Source organism: Danio rerio, chromosome 13 (genome assembly GCF_049306965.1).
Source record: "Danio rerio strain Tuebingen ecotype United States chromosome 13, GRCz12tu, whole genome shotgun sequence".
NCBI classification, from domain to species: domain Eukaryota; kingdom Metazoa; phylum Chordata; class Actinopteri; order Cypriniformes; family Danionidae; genus Danio; species Danio rerio.
In genome coordinates, this window is record NC_133188.1 from 25197276 (window position 1) to 25214430 (window position 17155).

Sequence of the window (17155 nt, forward strand, 5' to 3'; positions counted from 1 at the left end):
TTAATGTGACAAAACCACAGTAAATTACTGTGAACTACCTCACAATAATTTACTGTGAATTTACATACAGTAATTTACTGTGAAAGTAATGCAATTATTAGCCAGTAATTTACTGTGAATTTAAGGTCAAATTTTTTACAGTGTAGGTTTAGTTGGAATAGACTCTTTCATCATATCTGTAAAGTGTCTGACCTTGACCTTGCCACTCTTCTGGTTTAAAACTTTGGCCAGCACATTTCCATATGAAAGGCAGTCAAGATGGAGTTAAATTGTGTAAACAGGACTCAACTCTCTCTCTCTCTATCCTCCTACGCTCATTCTTCATATCCTAATGATGATGCACAACTCGGCCTATCACTCTCCGCCTGCCTCTTATTACATTTTCTGTTAGTCTTTTAATGGTGTTCATGCTCGCAGCAATTTGCAGTCACAAAAAGAACTGAAGGTCAATCGTTTTCAAGGAATTTTTTTGTTTGTTTGTTAGTTTTTTTGCCCACTGGATATAGTGCAAGTAGAAATGCCTTTACTCCTGGTAAGGATTAAATGCCAGTCAGCTCTGACACCTCTTTTCACACCATACTTACTTTTGAGATCCTTGAGGCCCAGGGGTCATCCAGCGGACTGGGTAAGGCAGACAGGTGGTCAGATTCCTCCATTCCGCGTTTGGAGCAGGCACGTGTCCCCCATCCCACACACGCACACATGGTGGGTGGCCGGATTTGCTTGCCTCTGCAGCATGCTGAAGGTTTATTCTCTAAACAGCAGTGTGTGGTGCTGCGGGAACAACTTGATCTTGAGGTAAAAGGAGCTCACAGCCTCTACCGAGCTTGATCCTTGTCGCTGCAGCTTTCCTGCTTTCTCAGCTGCTTTCTCTGAATATCTCCAGAAGAAAATCTTGGCCAACTGAAATATTCTTGCAATTACCAGCCCAGTCACAGCACAGTTAGCATGTGGCAACTGAGCCCGCACGTTTCCTCTCACTCACACACGTGCTCTCACATCGATCACATGCCATTCTGTAATGTGGCGATGCTTCAGAGCTTGGATTAGCAGAGATGATAGGCATGACATTCTCACCGACAATGTAAATATTTTGACACGGTCTTCCCGAAGCCAGTGGGCACATCACGGCTGCCACCTGTGAGAGAATGAGAGAGAGGCGTGTCTGACTGACTGCCGACTGCAGAATGCTCTCATGACGAATGGGCCCTCTAATGAGGTGCAATTTTTAATCGTTAAATATTTATTCTGTGTTAATGAGAGAGATTAGACCTCAATATTTTTCAGCATGGGAATTTGCTAATAGAAGGGTTTTTTCCCCCTCTTCTCTCTGTAATGAAACGTTTTATCTGCTTCCCTCCAGTCATTTCACCGTTGCTATGCTTGTTGTCATTCCTAACAAGATCTGGTCTCTCAAAATCGTTTGATGTAAATTTATCAAAGAGCATTGAGCGTAAATTAGTGGGATCTTTCTGGTCGTCATGAACGTCACAAGTGTGTGGCCACTCGTTGGCAGTTGCTTCCTCTGCTGTCTCATGACTTTTAGTTCTTTTTTAGTTCTTGAATCTGAGTGTGCAGAGCTGCAATTCGACTTCAAGAAAGTGAAATGGAATTTACCTAGAAAAGCAAGGTTTATTACTGGGACAATTCACCTTTTTCGGTTAATTTATTACTGCTGGCTATTTAATGGATTAATATAATGCTAGTTAATGATTACCAACCATTGCTGTTGACGATACATTAAATCCTTGTGAAATAAAGATGCGCGGATCAGCTTAAATGACACCAAATTTGGTGTCTTACATGCCAGATTTCAGACAAACATATATCATTAAGTGCCAGGAAACTTCAAAATATACTGTATGTATCACCAAAGCCTTTCACAACAGTTTCAGTTTAAATCTTTACTGTTCTACTGAAAAAAGGGAACTGCAACTTAGAGAAAGTGAATTATACTTAAATGTGCAGTTGGTGGTTGTTCTCAGAAACAATTTTTGTTGTGCTGGTTAGAAGTCTCTTTACATTCCAATAGTAATGATTAAAGTTAATGATCTAAATGTATTTATATTTGGTTTTTTTTGATTCTGGGAAAGGCATAAGGAGAAAAAGTTTGTCCAATTAAAAATTGTTAGGCCAACACAAAACTGAATTACGATGGGTAACTCAAATTGTCAACAAATTTAAATGTGCATTTCTGCGCAGCCTCTTTACACAGATAGATATGTCATTTGTGTGTGCACATGAAGTATGGCATGAAGAAGAAAACTCTGCATCAACCTGAATGACTTCTTTCTAAAAGACCTACGTGATCTTGTATCTATGAAAAGACGGATTGTTTTTGAAAGGGCTATTGCAAAAAATGCAGAATCGAGACTTTTCTAAATCATGAAGCAAAATTGAAATTACTTTTACATGCTGGAGGGAAAATAACGTTATGCAGTTCAAAACCACAATCAGAAGGGGGACACCATGACTGAAGTATTACTTTTAGACAGGTATGTTTTAAAACTATTTTAGCCATGCAAAGCTTATGTAGATTGTGGACTTGTTTATGAATGGGTTTATATGTGTACAGTATGGAAGTGTTATTCAGTCACTGAAAACGTGCGGCAAAAGATTGACTATTTTCAGGTTCATGGAGTACCTTTAAAGCATCAATATTATAGTCAGTTAAATAGACATAAGCATTCATTCAGTTGTTCAAGTGTAAAAGGAGATAAAAACAAAGCGATGTTTGAGGATCAGCAAGCACAATTGAAAATGAAAAGTCATTCATTGTCTTGGTTTTCAGATCTTTCTGATCTGATTTTGATTTAGTTGATAACGAAACATTAGTAAATAGCACTCTTCCATCGAACAAGCTTTTCTGAGGTGAAGTTCGTTCATTTTTGAACAAATGTGGCAACCTGGATCAAGTCCCACTCTAACGTTACTTTAAATATTGGGTCTGAAATAGCGTGTAGGAATGACTTAATGACTCAATTGACTGATCAATGTTTTATTTTATAGTCATTGGTCACTGATTATATGATTTCACCATTTAAAATGTGCAAACAATACTTTTTTGAAATTATTTATTAAGAAGAAAGTATGAATGTATGATTATAAAACAAATTTAACCCCAATGCTATATTTGGGAATATATAGTTCCTGCACCTGCTGGCCTGTCAACAGCTACACTGGACAAAAGGTGTCTTTCCAGTTTTTGAATCTGTTGAATGACATGATCTAGTGTTATATAAGGATGTCTATCATCATCAGATCACCATCTATTCGGTGTTCATTCGCCCGTTCATGACTTAAGGCATTTTGGCAGATCACCTACTGCACATTTAATGATATAGAAATGTTTTTAAAAGTCTTTTTACAACAAACGTTGAATGTAACGTTAAGTGAAGCAAATCTTAAGCCCAATCTTCACTGCTTTATCCGTGTGATGATCTGCAGACATCCAAGAACGCTGTCCACACGCACATATACAAGGTGAATTTTGAGGCAGAAGAGTGCATATATCAAACCCATTCATTATGACTAAGTACACTCTGAAACTGTGTAGACATGACCATTCACAAGATGGAGTGCTATTCATAAAGCGGGCATTCGATTTTTGAAGGTTTCCAGTTGATGGATAGATGGATGGATGGATTAAATGACTCCATGTAACTTGTGGCTTATTCAACAAAAAATCCAACTCGTTCAATAAAAGGTAGGACAGTCTTACATTCTTCAGCTGACCATACAACAGATAAATGACTAAAGAAAGTTCTTGGGGGAAAAAAAATGTTTATTATAACGAATAATGTTTCACATAAGTTAAGATCCTCTCCATACTACTGTCTTTTTGTAGGGCTGTGCATTAAATGGAAATTCAATTATGATACTGGCATCCAACCATAATTAAAAACAATAATCAAGATAAATCAATTATTGTGTCATATCTTGCCCCATTTCTAGCAATCCACATTCATTCTGTTTCACATTGAAATCAGTTCAATCAGGCACGGAACAGAACACACTCATGTAAAATCATCTTTTAGTGATTATTCACATTATTATCTTCACATTAGTAATTATTCAGCATTCTATAACATTCACATGTTATAAATAAATGTAAAGAGTTAGGTAAAATGTCAAATAGATGTGCAACAGTAAAATGTATCCGTGTGAATCTTAAAGTGACAGTGGACTACATTCATGCTGTCGAAGAGGATAAAACTGTGTTTTTATTACAATTAATAAAACATACAAAGACAAGGACAACATCACTCACTGCTCTTGACTGAAGAATTTGTTTAGCTTTAATAAGAAACAAAACAAGTTTAATTCTCGCAGTAAAGACTATACTTAAAACAGTTTATTTCATTTGTATAGATTTCTTTTTTCAATCATTTTGAGTTACCTATTCTTCTGTGCTGAGAAAAATGTAAAATTTCAGGATCACTAAAATGTATAGATGTTATAGCAACTGATTTTATATATTAGTCAAAAAGTTTTTGGTTATTTGGCCGACTCAGGATTATTATAAATAATCATGATTACAATATTGGCCAAAATAATTGTGACTAATTAAATACACCTTATTATAAAATCAGCAGGTGGATTATGGATTATGGATTATGGCAAACTAATAACATCTTGACAAAAATTCATGTACATCCTTGAAAAACGTTGATGCCCTCAAGCATGGTTCAACGTTAAGGATTTTTTTCTACTCACCCAATCGGAAAATGAACACAAGAATAGGCCTAATATAAAATATTATCCGATTAAAATACAGAAAACGATCAGATGGTAATTTCTGTCAATTTTCCTATTGGAAACAGCATTTGGTAATATTTCAGCATGCTTTCACTTTCATATTCGACATGAAATGCACATTTAGTGATAGGAATGGCATCCTACCCTACTCATATTTCTCTCCTAATATAGCTGCATATATGGCTATTACACTACCATAATACACTGTGATATAGCCTGGTTTGTTGGATCATTTTGTTTTCTCACTACAATTGATCCAGTCCAGAGTTCATTGCAATTGAGCTGAGATCTCCTCATTCAGGCGATCTTGGACTGATTGATTTGGTGCTGATCCGAGTGCGATTGCGGGATTAACCTACACCAATCTAACTGTGCTAACTGGGCAAACGAGACCGGCTCTGAAACAAACGTCTAGATGTGAAAGCGCCCTGACACTGTAATTGCCCGCAATTGACAAACAGGCGCAGTCATATTAAATTTTAGTAACAAGGCAGCACTGCCCCGATCGGGCCAGTAAAAATCATTTCTACTGTCCTGAGAGTCCCAGGCCATCGGGCAGTCCTTGTTGTAGAGCTCTGCCTAAAGTAATTGAGTAATAAACTCAATTATTTTTATTATTAATAATTAAACATCAAAACAAAAGGACAAAATTTACTCACCGCTCGTGACTAACAGACTTGTTTAGCTTTAATAAGAAACATATCAAGTTAAATTCTCGCAGTGATGACTATACTTAAAGCACAGTTTATTTCATTTGTTTGTTTTTATGCAAAAGATTTATTTTTAATCATTTTAAGGACCTTTTGTTTGGTTCATTTTACTTGGTTTTTAGTTATCCATTCTTCTGTTATAACAAGGTAAATCTCTAAATGTATAGTTTATATAGCAACCTTGTTTACAGAAAAGCATTTAATTTTGTATATCAGTAAAAAAGTTTTGGTTATTTGGCCCACTCAGTATCATTTTTATTAATATTGATTACAATATTGACCAAAATAAGTGAAGTTTCATAAACTAAATTCGAGAGGAGCATGTGATATGATTGAGCACTGCTGGCCACTCATCCGTAATCAATAACAATCCAATCAGAGTGATCCTAGCTCACTATAAATGGATCATTTTTTCCTTACTGCTCTATCTTTGTTTTGGAAGAATCCCCCCTTCCACCCCATCTCCTCCTTTTCCCCCCTTGTTCTAAAAGGGGAGCTATCAAGACCTACCTGATCTCGGATCCCCTGATATGCTTATTGACCAGGCGGGAGCCTTGGGCTCAAATATCTCCGAGCTCAGGGTTCTCTCCCGGGACAGCATGCCAAACCTGCTTTAAATGCCAAGCGTATCTAAGTGGGAACTCTTGAATTGTGAGTATAATTGAGTAGCCCTAGATTTTAGTGCATAATGACTTATTTCAAAGCAGATGGATTAGGCAAGTTAGCCAACTACTAACGTCTTGACACAAATACCTGTACATCCTTAAAAATATTGGTTGTCCTCAAATAATTGCTTTCATAAGGCCAGTTGTGATTTGGCACAACTTTGACTGTCACCATTTCACATCCCATCCCATCCTATCTTAACATTGCAGCTCTTGTAAAACCTACATCCCAGTTTTTGTGGCTGTTGATTTAAGCCCGTCTCAGTTGTGTTGGTATCTTTGTCCTCTCCAGTTAAGTCTGGCTTGCTAATTGCCATCCTGTAATCCAACAATTAACAGAGGCTGCTCTGCAAGCATTATCAGGAGATCAGCAGCCAGCGACAGTGAACCCTGCTGGAGCTCTTCAGCATGCGGCTCACATCAGTAAATCAGCTTAGTTTGGGTAATTCCTTTTCACTCACTCATAATACATTCTGTTTTTGCACTATTTTCAGAGAGGCAGAGCGAGAGAGAAGCCGGCGTTCTCGAAAGCCAAACACAAGCAGGTTTTTATCAGCACCGCCGCCCTCATTCTCACATAGCACTCTGAGAAATGGACGGGTAAAATAAACACTTTAAAGACGTAGTTTAGCCACACTTCACATGCCCATTTGAAGTCTGAATGGGATGAAAAGCTGCAATTGCCTTTATCTCCGTCCACACTCAAAGAAATTCATAGACTTGATAGGCCGAGTTCAGCTCGGGAGGATTAAAATGGAACTGACGTCGAAGGTTTTGTTTGTTTTCATTTATTTTTTCCCATCTCAGCTGAGATCATAAATATGACAAAGACGACAAATGGTGGGGGGAGATCATCCTTACTACTCTGCTTTTTGTTCTGGCTGTGTTTCATGCACGGGAGTGAGTCTATTTGGTGTGTTATTCATGGTGAATAATCAGAGGGGGGCAGCGGCCTGTGGAATTTGACGGTCAGCATTGTGGTGTTTGGCTAGGGAGGGCTTGACCCTGGGGTTGCTGGGGCAGAGGGGCTGAGGAGAAGGTCCTCACGTGGTCCCTCTTCATCTCTTTGTCTCAAACGTTTGCGTTTCAGAAGGGGCGAGTATTGCTGTTGTCACCCTGCGGCCGTCTGAAATTCAGGGATTCAAAATTATAGCTCCGATTAAGCCACACTCTCCAGCTGTTTGTAAAACATTTCCTTTGATTAAAAATAAGCTCAGGTTTTTTTTTGCCATCCCCCACAGCTTGTAAATTCTATAAATAATTTGCATGTTAATTGCCCCACAGGATTGAATCCATCTAAAGATTTTTTTCCTGCTATTGAAGCGTTTTGTTATTGTAGAAGCACTCTGTATTTTTTCACTTGAAAATTGGATGTAGCAGGTAAGCTGCAGGCTCATTAAATTTCTCCACACATAGTAGCAGTTTAAAGTGCTCTTTTTTTACTTAGTATTGATTGAAGCAGTCTAGTTTTCTTGCTGGAGTGTGTATGTGTGTGTGTTTGTGTGTGTTTGTACAGGCAAGGCGCCCATGATGCCCAGAGGCCTGCACACCTGTGGCTCAAATACAGCATGACCTTGGAGCCTAATGATAGCCCCCTCCTCCACCTTGCCCAGAGCCCATATCTCTCTGCCCATTGTGCGTGGAAGCCCCCTGCTGGTCACTTTGTGCACTGCATCATCACTCCTGTACACTAATTAGGGCTGTTTGCCAAAGCAAGCATTACCATTTTCTTTTAGCTAGGGTTAGAGGCTGAAGCAGAGCCCTAACCACAAGTATTACAATTTGGCATGTAACATGTCCTGCAATATTTGTGCAATGGAAACCTCAAATCATGTGGTTTGTCTGAGAAGAGTTGCACTACTCTAAGACAGCAGGATTTACACTTGGCTGATTATAAAATGAGTGACTAAACCCCAAACACTTTATTGAAGTACTAGACCTTGGGTCATATATAGAGACCAGAACATAATAGAGACTTGGCAGTGGGCTTTTCTGACTTGGGTCATTGAGTAACCATTAAAAACACCCTAGCAACTACAAAGTAATAAACTTATACACCACGTGTAACTGTTTAGAAAACTTTTATTGTTTTTTTTTTATTTTAAATGTGTATTTATTTTTGATTTGGTATATTTCTGGTTTAGATCAAGTCTTATAGATGCATTTACTTGACAGCTGTTGTTGGATTGAGGGTGCAGCAGTCCAAGATACAGAACAAAGGCAGATTGAGTTGTTCTGTTGTAATTAGGTTAGAGTGAAAAGAAACCGGAGTGATGGAAATCTGAAACCTCACATGACCCATATACAAGCTCAACCAGTATAGGTTAGAGGTCAAAGGTCATATTGATCATGGGTCAGTGTGTGAGGCATGGCAGCCTTGCAGAGTAATTTATGCAGCACCACAAGAACTAGTTCTCTCTTGGTTCATATGCATGTAACAAAGTAGTAACATAGTAAGCTATCCAGGTGTCTTGCCATCACATTATCAGCCATTCTATTCACGAAAATGCAGTTTGTCAAAACCTGTGACCTGCCACGGGTGACAGGCAGATGTGATTTCGCAGCACTTTCAGTGAGAATAGCACAGGAAACTTGTTTTTGTGAATGTGTGGCAGATCTTGAAGGTGACAACATTTGTCTGCACCTCATCACGCCCCTGTCTAATCATTTTTCTTGCTCTCATACATGGTTCCACATTTACTCACTTTGTCATTTTGCCCTCATTCCGCCCCATTTACACAGCTCTCCATTAGCAGGAAGATCTTAGTGTCACACAATATTGAGGTGAGGCTTCCAGTTTTGCTGCTAATTTCAGAAGAGATCTAATGAATTTCATGCTTCTCTTAGTTTCACTGCCTCTCACACTTTGAGTACACATACATGCCAACAGTATTGAAATTGCTGGATGTCAGCAAGTCACTTTAAAAGAGCATGTCATGGAGTGTACAGTAGGTAGTGTGGCGCTAGAATTTCCTAGCGCATTTTAAAAATACCACTTCACCAGGTTGACCCAAAAACTCTCCTTGTGCTATGCTGGTTCCAGAATGTGTGAAATCGGTTTTGGCATTCAAATATTGCTTTAATAAAGTTGACAAAAGTCTTGTCGCCCATCCAGGTTTTAGGAACAACAAATAATAACTTGACTTTAAGTTAATCATTTAGTAACAGAAGTGGCACACATCACGCTTATATTAGCAATATAAAAAAAGATCATGCCCTGATTTTTAATTATATAATTAGGACAGTAAGGTCTGACTTTGCTTAGACAAAAGTCTTGTCACTTAACAGAAATAATGTACAGTATGTATGCCATACTCCATAGCTGGAGGACTGCATCCATACATCTCTGCACTGACTCAAATAACTTATTAATACAGTCATCTGGATTGGCAAGAAAGTGTTCCTGCAGGACTCCCAGAGTTCATCAGAATTATTTGGATTCATCTTCAATGCCTCCTCCTTCATGTTACACCGGACATGCTCAATAATGTTCATGTCTGGTGACAGGTCTGGCCAATCCTGGAGCACCTTGACCTTCTTTGCTTTCATGAACTTTGATGTGGAGGCTGAAGTATAAGAAAGCTATCCTGCTAAAGAATTTGCCTTTTCTAGTGGTTTGTAATGCACAAATGTCTTGATGCCTCAGGTTGTTGATGCTGTCATCCACTCTGCAGATCTCTCACTCGTAGGGCTGCTTGATTAAGGGAAAAATCATAATCACATACAGTCATAATTGTAATCACGAATATTCAAAACGATTATCAGTTGAAGTCAAAATTATTCACCCTCCTGTGAATTTTTATATATATATATATATATATATATATATATATATATATCCCCCAAATTATGTTTCACAGAGGAATTTTTCACAGTGTTTCATATAATATTTTTTCTTCTGGAGAGAGGCTTATTTGTTTTATTTCGGCTAAAATAAAAGCAAGTTTAAATATTTTTAAACCTATTTTAATAGCTCAGTGTTATTAGCCCCTTTTAGCAATATATATTTTTGATTGTCTGCAGAGGAAACTACTGTTATACAACGACTTGCCTAATTACACCAATTTAGCCTTTGAATGTCACTTTAAGCTGAATACTAGTATCTTAAAAAAATATGTAGTAAAATATAAAGTGCTGTCATCATAGCAATGATAAAAGAAATCAGTTATTAGAAATGAGTTTTTAAATCTGTTATGTTTAAAAATGGGTGGAATTATAAAACTTTCCATTAAACAGAAATTGGAAGTAAAGGGTCGCTAATAATTCAGGAGGGCTAATAATTCTGACTTTAACTGTATATATGCAGTTATTTTCCTCCCTGTAAATAGGGAAAGGGAAATAAATACAATAGAATAAAATATGAAACAAACTGTGCTTTAAGCCTGTTGCCTGTAAGAAAAAAAACTTTAGCTACAGCAGTCCTTCAGACAAGAGCAGTGAGTGATTTTCTCCTTATGTGTTTGATTAATGATAAAAACAGGCGACAGCAGGAATATTGCGCGCTGTCACTTTAAGATTAGTGCGGCTCTGATAGGGTTTCTTTTTCAGATGTCTTTTGATTCTCAACTTGTTTGTTTATTACACAAATGAGGGTTAATATGAATAATCACCAAACACAGCGCTCTGACACAAATGTGCATGTTTTTGACCATTAAATTGCTCGCATTAAGATGCAGTTATATATGTGTGCTCTGCTTGTCTCCGAGGCTAAGCGCACACACAAACAACTAAATGCGCTCTTTCGCGCTTTTGAAAAATGTAATGATTCAAACATACATCAATGAATGATGCGCATCCCGTGCTGCAATTGTTAAATTACAGTACATGCTTTTAGTCATTTTCACGTGGAACTGAGCTTTGCAGAGCAACAAATGTTTACAACTAGAAAGGGGGGCAATATATCATGCAATAATCATTTATCTCGATTAATCTTTTTCATAATCGTTAGAAGCCAAAATCGAAACCGGATTTTCGATTAATTTCATAGCCCTACTCGGACGCCCTCATATTGAATGTAACACCAAACCATGATTTTTCCTTCACCAAACTTGACTGATATCTTGAGAATCTTGGGATTGGAACCATCCAGGTTCCAATAGGTCTTCTGCAGTATTTGTGATGATTGGGATGCAGTTCAACAGATAATTCATCTGAAAGATATACCTTCTGACACTTTTCCAAATAATTAACTAGAAGTCAAGTTATTATTTGTTGCCCTTACAACTGGGATTGATGACAAGTCTTTTGTCAGGTAGTGTGCTGTACAACATATAATTTAAGAACAAAGAAAGAGAAGACAACTGAACAAAATGAAAAGATTTGTTTTGTTATTATACTAACTAGTTCCATTTAATCTTTTAAACTAAAAATAAGTTTTAAAATAACTTTGCTTCATGTACTGTTAATGAACCTAACACTGCTGAGGGTGCTATTTGAATGAACAATCGTTGGCTGTAAATGAGTGTTCTTTGCCACCAAAAATAAATTTTGTTCAGCAGGACTATGAGTGCGACAAATTAAATCTGATTGTGTCTGCTTTGGTCCATATAACACGAGAGCAGCAGGAGTTAAATTTGGTTTATAGCAAGATAGATTTGACTTGTATTACAACTAAGACTATAGCATTGCATTTGTTGTGCAGAAGCTATTGGGCATCAATATCTTATCCTGTAAAATGACCCTCAGTACTGCCAATCCCTATCGACAGAGTATGCTTGACCACGAATTAGAAGGCAAAAGTAAAAGAATGAGGATGAAAATTCATCCATGAGCAACTGAGTGGAGCACACTACCGTTAAATGGAACAACTCACCGTTGCTTAGCTCTTAGGCTCTGCACTGTAGCTAGTAGATATAACAAATGACATCCTGAAATGGTCAACACTACAGTATAACAAAAAAATGTAATTCTCTTATGCGCATGCTTCTAGTAATGACTGGCTTGCTGCCTTACTTGCTTTTTCTCTGTGTCCTTTCTTCACTGTCCCCTTCTTTTACATGTTCTCTCAGCCTTTGAATCTTATTTCCTCCCTTAGTCACACTCCTCCATCTCATTTCCTCCTGTGCTCATGTGTGCCATTACTGTGTAAGCATGCTTGTTTACTGACGAGAGCAGCGTAATAAACACAAGATATGCATGGCCATCCTGATCATTTCCTGGTCGAGTTCGGCTCTGAATAGTTCATGATTTGCATTCTCTGACTGGAATGTGAAAGCTGAGATGAAAAATGCTCAGTAGTAATTTCATCCCGGCTTAAGTAGCACATGGCATGTAAAACCATTCTGTTCAATGATTCTGGGCTGCCGCTCCCACTCGTCTTGTTGCTTTACCATAAAGTTAATTTAACGTTGAATTGGATACACTGACCTGACCTGTATCTTTATGACCTCATGAATTGCGATGTGTTGTGATGGAAACCTTCTGTTTGTGTACACTTGTATGTATGTTTTGAACTGATGTTGACCGGGTCAGTGTGGTTAGAGTGCTCCCATGCTAATAATAACTTAGGTTTCTGTATCAGGGAAAGTTCTTCTTGTAGGGTTCATTCTAGGGTTGATGGATTTAATGCAGCGGAGCACTTCATTGCATTGTCTTGCAATTTTCTTTGCCATCTCATGGGCAGGTGCATTACCACGTTGAGATTCTTTGCATTTGTTATTAGCACTGTGGATGTAAAGGCTTGTCTGTTTTTCTTTGCTAGTTTTATTTGCAACGTTTTTAATTTGCTTTATTTCCCCCTGTTAGCTTATCATCTGCCCTAGACAAGGTGCCTTTGACCAAAGCACAGGCTATGCTTGTTCATCTGTGGGAAAAACGATCCTTTAAGTGCTAGCCCTGATTTATAGTTACAGCTTGGCTGGCATTGATCATGTCAGAGACTGATAGCTGGCTGTAAGCTGACAAAGCCTGTTTGGTGGGGAGAGGAAGGAGAAAATGCGCCTGGGATGCGATGATTTCCATCTCCTGCACCTTGAAACTCAATCTGACTGTTGACTTGTTCTCTCAAATGGAGAATGCTTAAGATATTCTCAAGTTTACAAACAGGGCAATCCAATTTCAGTTTGAATTTCCAATCCCTCATGCTTTTGGTAGGTCTCTGCATGTTCAAGTTTCACCTTTAAAAACTTTCCAGTTACTTATCCGTAAGGTCAGTGATCTCTTTATCATACCTGTAATGTTATCTTACTAGAGGACAAGGGCTACAATGCTATTTTTGGAGTCATGGGAAAAATAAGACTGCTGGTTAATGTAGCAATCTGCATCAACTGTCATTTTAATAGCAACAAACAAAGTATAAAGGGTGATGCAGTGTTTGACCATTTAGTAGGCTATAACTCTTGGTTCTTCTATGTCATTAGCTGTTTAAAGTTGCTCGTTAATTTGTGTGCTAATTACATCTCTCTTCTTTCTCTTTTTTTAGGGTGTCACTCATTCAGCCCAATGGTGAATGCATCATTCATGCTGGGGCTCTGCAGGGGGCAATGTTCACCGTCCTGCTCCAGTGGTGAACATCCTCAGAGCACCCACTGAGGCCAGTGGGGCAAGTGGAGCATCGGGCTTGAAGCTCTCCAACATATTCCACGTCGCCCACTGCACTAAGAGGCACATTCTTGTTTGAAAGCTTGGCACAAAGCAACGTAAAAGAAGTCAGCAGTGAAACAGCTGGTCCTTTGTCAAGTGGTGGTGGTGGAGGAGGAGTGTCAGAAGTTATCAAGAAACCCAATCCTCTTATCCCAAGCTCAAGACGCCAGCCAAGAGCAAGTGCACTCAGGGAACGTGTGGTGGGGGTGAAAGTGCTGGCTGACCTCATTGGAGGACTAGGGGCTAGAGGCAGCAGTCAAAGCGGAGACACACGTCATGGGCTATGGGGGCCATGGTGACCTAGCATAAATGGCTACTCCTGACCCAAAGCTTGTGCCGGTGTCTGCTGCTCAGCCCTGCTCCTTTTTCCTTCTCTTTTCCTCTGTGTTATCCTCCTCTTGCTGTGAACACTGCAACGGTCAGGCTCTGGGCCTCCCCTTTGCCCCCCTCTCTTCCCCAGTCCCACTTTTGAGTTGTGGCCATGGGGCTGTGGAAGTTAGTGCGGGGCGTCCGGCAACTCGAGCTGCACCGCCTGATCCTGGCTCTCATAATTTTCTGCCTGCTGTCCATGGCTTTCCTGGCATACTATGTCAGCAACAGCCCTAAAATAAAGGAAGCGCCCCCTTTGCCCTTCAGTGACTGTGGTGGGGTTGTTGCAGATGCAGCAGGGGGGCAACGGACTCCTCTTTTCCTGCCACCTTTTTCAGGCCGGCAGAGGACAGTTAAAGTGGTGGATAACTCCCGAACGGAGCCTGTGGTACTGGTCTTTGTAGAGAGCATCTACTCACAGCTCGGGCAAGAGATTGTGGCTATTCTGGAGTCCAGCCGCTTCCGTTACCACACGGAGATTGCGCCCAGTAAGGGTGACATGCCTACGTTGATGGAGCGGGATATTGGCCGGTATGCCTTAGTCATTTATGAGAACATTCTGAAGTATGTCAACTTGGATGCTTGGAACCGTGACCTGTTGGATAAATACTGCTCAGAATTTGGCGTAGGCATTATCGGCTTCTTCAAAGCTAATGAGAACTCTCTGCTCAGTGCCCAGCTGAAGGGCTTCCCATTGTTCCTGCACTCTAATCTGGGTCTACGGGACTACCACATAAACCCTGCGGCCCCATTACTGTATATCACCAAGCCCAATGAAGTAGAGCAAGGCCTACTCCCCGGTGATGATTGGACAGTCTTTCAGTCTAACCACAGTACCTACGAACCGGTGCTCCTGGCCGTCACAAAGTCCTCTGAAGCGCTGGCCCACCTAGGCCCCCACAGAGCCCTTCATGCCACTGTAGTCCAAGACCTTGGGCTTCATGATGGCATTCAAAGGGTGCTTTTCGGCAACAATCTTTCATTTTGGCTGCACAAGTTGATTTTTGTGGATGCCATAGCCTATCTGACAGGAAAAAGACTCTGCTTGTCCTTGGAGAGATATATGCTGGTTGACGTGGATGATATATTTGTGGGAAAGGAGGGTACACGGATGAAGGTGACAGATGTGAAGGTAAGCGTCTAATCTAAATTTTTTAAAGGGATAGGCTACTCAGAAATGAAAATTATGTGATTTGTAGGCATGGCCCTGATCTATAAGGCCCCACTTACACTGCCCAATTCCGATTTGTTGCCTATATCTGATTTGTTTGCCTGTCTGTTTAAACATTGTTTTAATTGTGACTCATATCCAATTCATAAGTTTAAACATGCCATACCATTTACGATGTCGCGCATGCATAAAGGCGCGTTCTACCATCTGTGCCAAACTAGCCACGATGGAAGAAATTGCCTTGTTTTTAGCTCTGCGAATATGCGAAGTGTAGTATAAGCAGTGAATGGTTTAGTCCAGATTTACCCCCACGCAGTTTATGTAATGGTATGGCCCTGATGTGTGTGTGTAGTTGAAGATGTAGCCTTTGCCTGTGTGCGCACTGGTGTTGGAGAGAATGAAGTTGTTTTGTGTGTAGCCTGCAGTGCATGTATTAATAGCGACAAAAATCAAAAGTTACGACACAAAGTTCACCCAACTTTAAAATGATTTTGAGGTGGAGAGAAAGGGCCGTCATCGCAGCTTATGGTTTATATGCTGTATGATGTTCTCCACCATTCAGAGGAATTTGTGGGTACGAGAGAGATCTCAGGTCTGGTGAGAGCAAATTGTGGCAACTGACCTCTTTCTTACTCCATGTTTCCTCTAATGTTGTTTACCTCGTTGGCATCTCCACACACGCTCTTCCTTTTACGTCATTAAACCGCGGAGAAGCACCACATTGTCGCAAGTTAATGTACAGAACGGAATGCCTTAATAAATCTGATCTGTCTGTTTACATGACAGTCACATTGTCACATATCCGATCTATATCTGATTTATTTCCACATATGAAGGAGACCTGAAACCGATCTCAGAATATGCGAATGTATGTGTTTTTTTTTTTCGTGTTTACACAGGTATAGAACAGATCCGATCTGTCTCACATATGAGCAAAAAATCGGAATCGCGTCACATTTAACTGGCAGTGTAAACAGGGCTTAAGTTTGCATTATCTGTACTTTTCTGTATCTGTAACCTTATGCTGTTAAATGTTGAACATCTGAGCATTCAAATTGATGTTTGAAGCTTCTTATTTTAGCCATTGACATTGACAAAAGGCATGTTCTTGAAATGTGTTACATAATGCATTATCTAAGAGATAACATTGTACACATGATTATTTGAGCACTGTAGTGTCATGGAGAGGCTAAACAGCTAGTGCTTAAAATAACGTGCTTGTTAGAGCAAGGGATAATTGCTCTGTTTGGACAATATGCCTATTAACCTCCTATTTATTAGTGTCTTTGCCAGAGGGGCTGATTACATAGACTTATGAAACACTCCCAGTTCTCATCATAGAGTTGAGTAGAAGCTTTCAGCTTTCCAAAATATGCAAACTGCACTGCAGCCTGTGGGTTATTCATGCTCAGGAGACACTTGCAAAGAGACACATCACCCTGGAGGATGTCCTTTTTGAAGCTAGTCAAATAAAATTAACAGCTCTAATAAGAAATAATAGGACAATTAATGTCCCATTTGCATTGACAACATGAAGATGTTTCTTCAGCTAAAATCTGACTTGTCTGTCTGCCTTTTTACTGAATCAGTCGAGCAGTAAATTAGCCCACCATCAATTACATTTGACAAAGTTAGCACCGTTTTGATGTGTTTGCAAGGGATGTGGAATACATGTGGTGATGATTGGGCTGACTATTTGAAATTTGTTGTGCCATAATAGTAAATGTATAGATATGTGATGTCAGCACAACCTAATTTTCAATAATTTAATTTGTGGTGATGTTGACATTAAGATTTTTTGTGCATCTATGTATGTTTCTATGTTAAATGTCTGTCTTTTTTCTTGTAGAGGAATAGTTTATAAACAAATTCAAATTCATCATTTAATAAATTTATCTTAT

General features: G+C 39.3%; 1 protein-coding gene and 1 long non-coding RNA gene across 18 annotated transcripts in view; one reads left to right on the plus strand and one right to left on the minus strand.

The window, feature by feature from the left end:
- ndst2a (N-deacetylase/N-sulfotransferase (heparan glucosaminyl) 2a) overlaps positions 1-17155 on the plus strand; it is a 200479-nt gene that overhangs the window by 155258 nt on the left and 28066 nt on the right. For all 17 annotated transcript variants that reach the window (XR_012389283.1, XR_012389282.1, XR_012389285.1 and 14 more), the window contains one exon: positions 13554-15215. Coding sequence is in view for 11 of the 17 variants with exons in the window: in XM_073920848.1 (XP_073776949.1) it covers positions 14196-15215 (1020 nt within the window). In the remaining 6 variants the exon portion in view is untranslated. The remainder of the gene's footprint in view (positions 1-13553; positions 15216-17155) is intronic.
- Positions 6906-12423, minus strand: LOC137490475 (uncharacterized). Its single transcript, XR_011009971.2, has 2 exons — positions 12086-12423; positions 6906-9827 (listed from the first exon to the last, which is right to left on the minus strand). It is a non-coding gene; the product is annotated as an uncharacterized lncRNA (long non-coding RNA).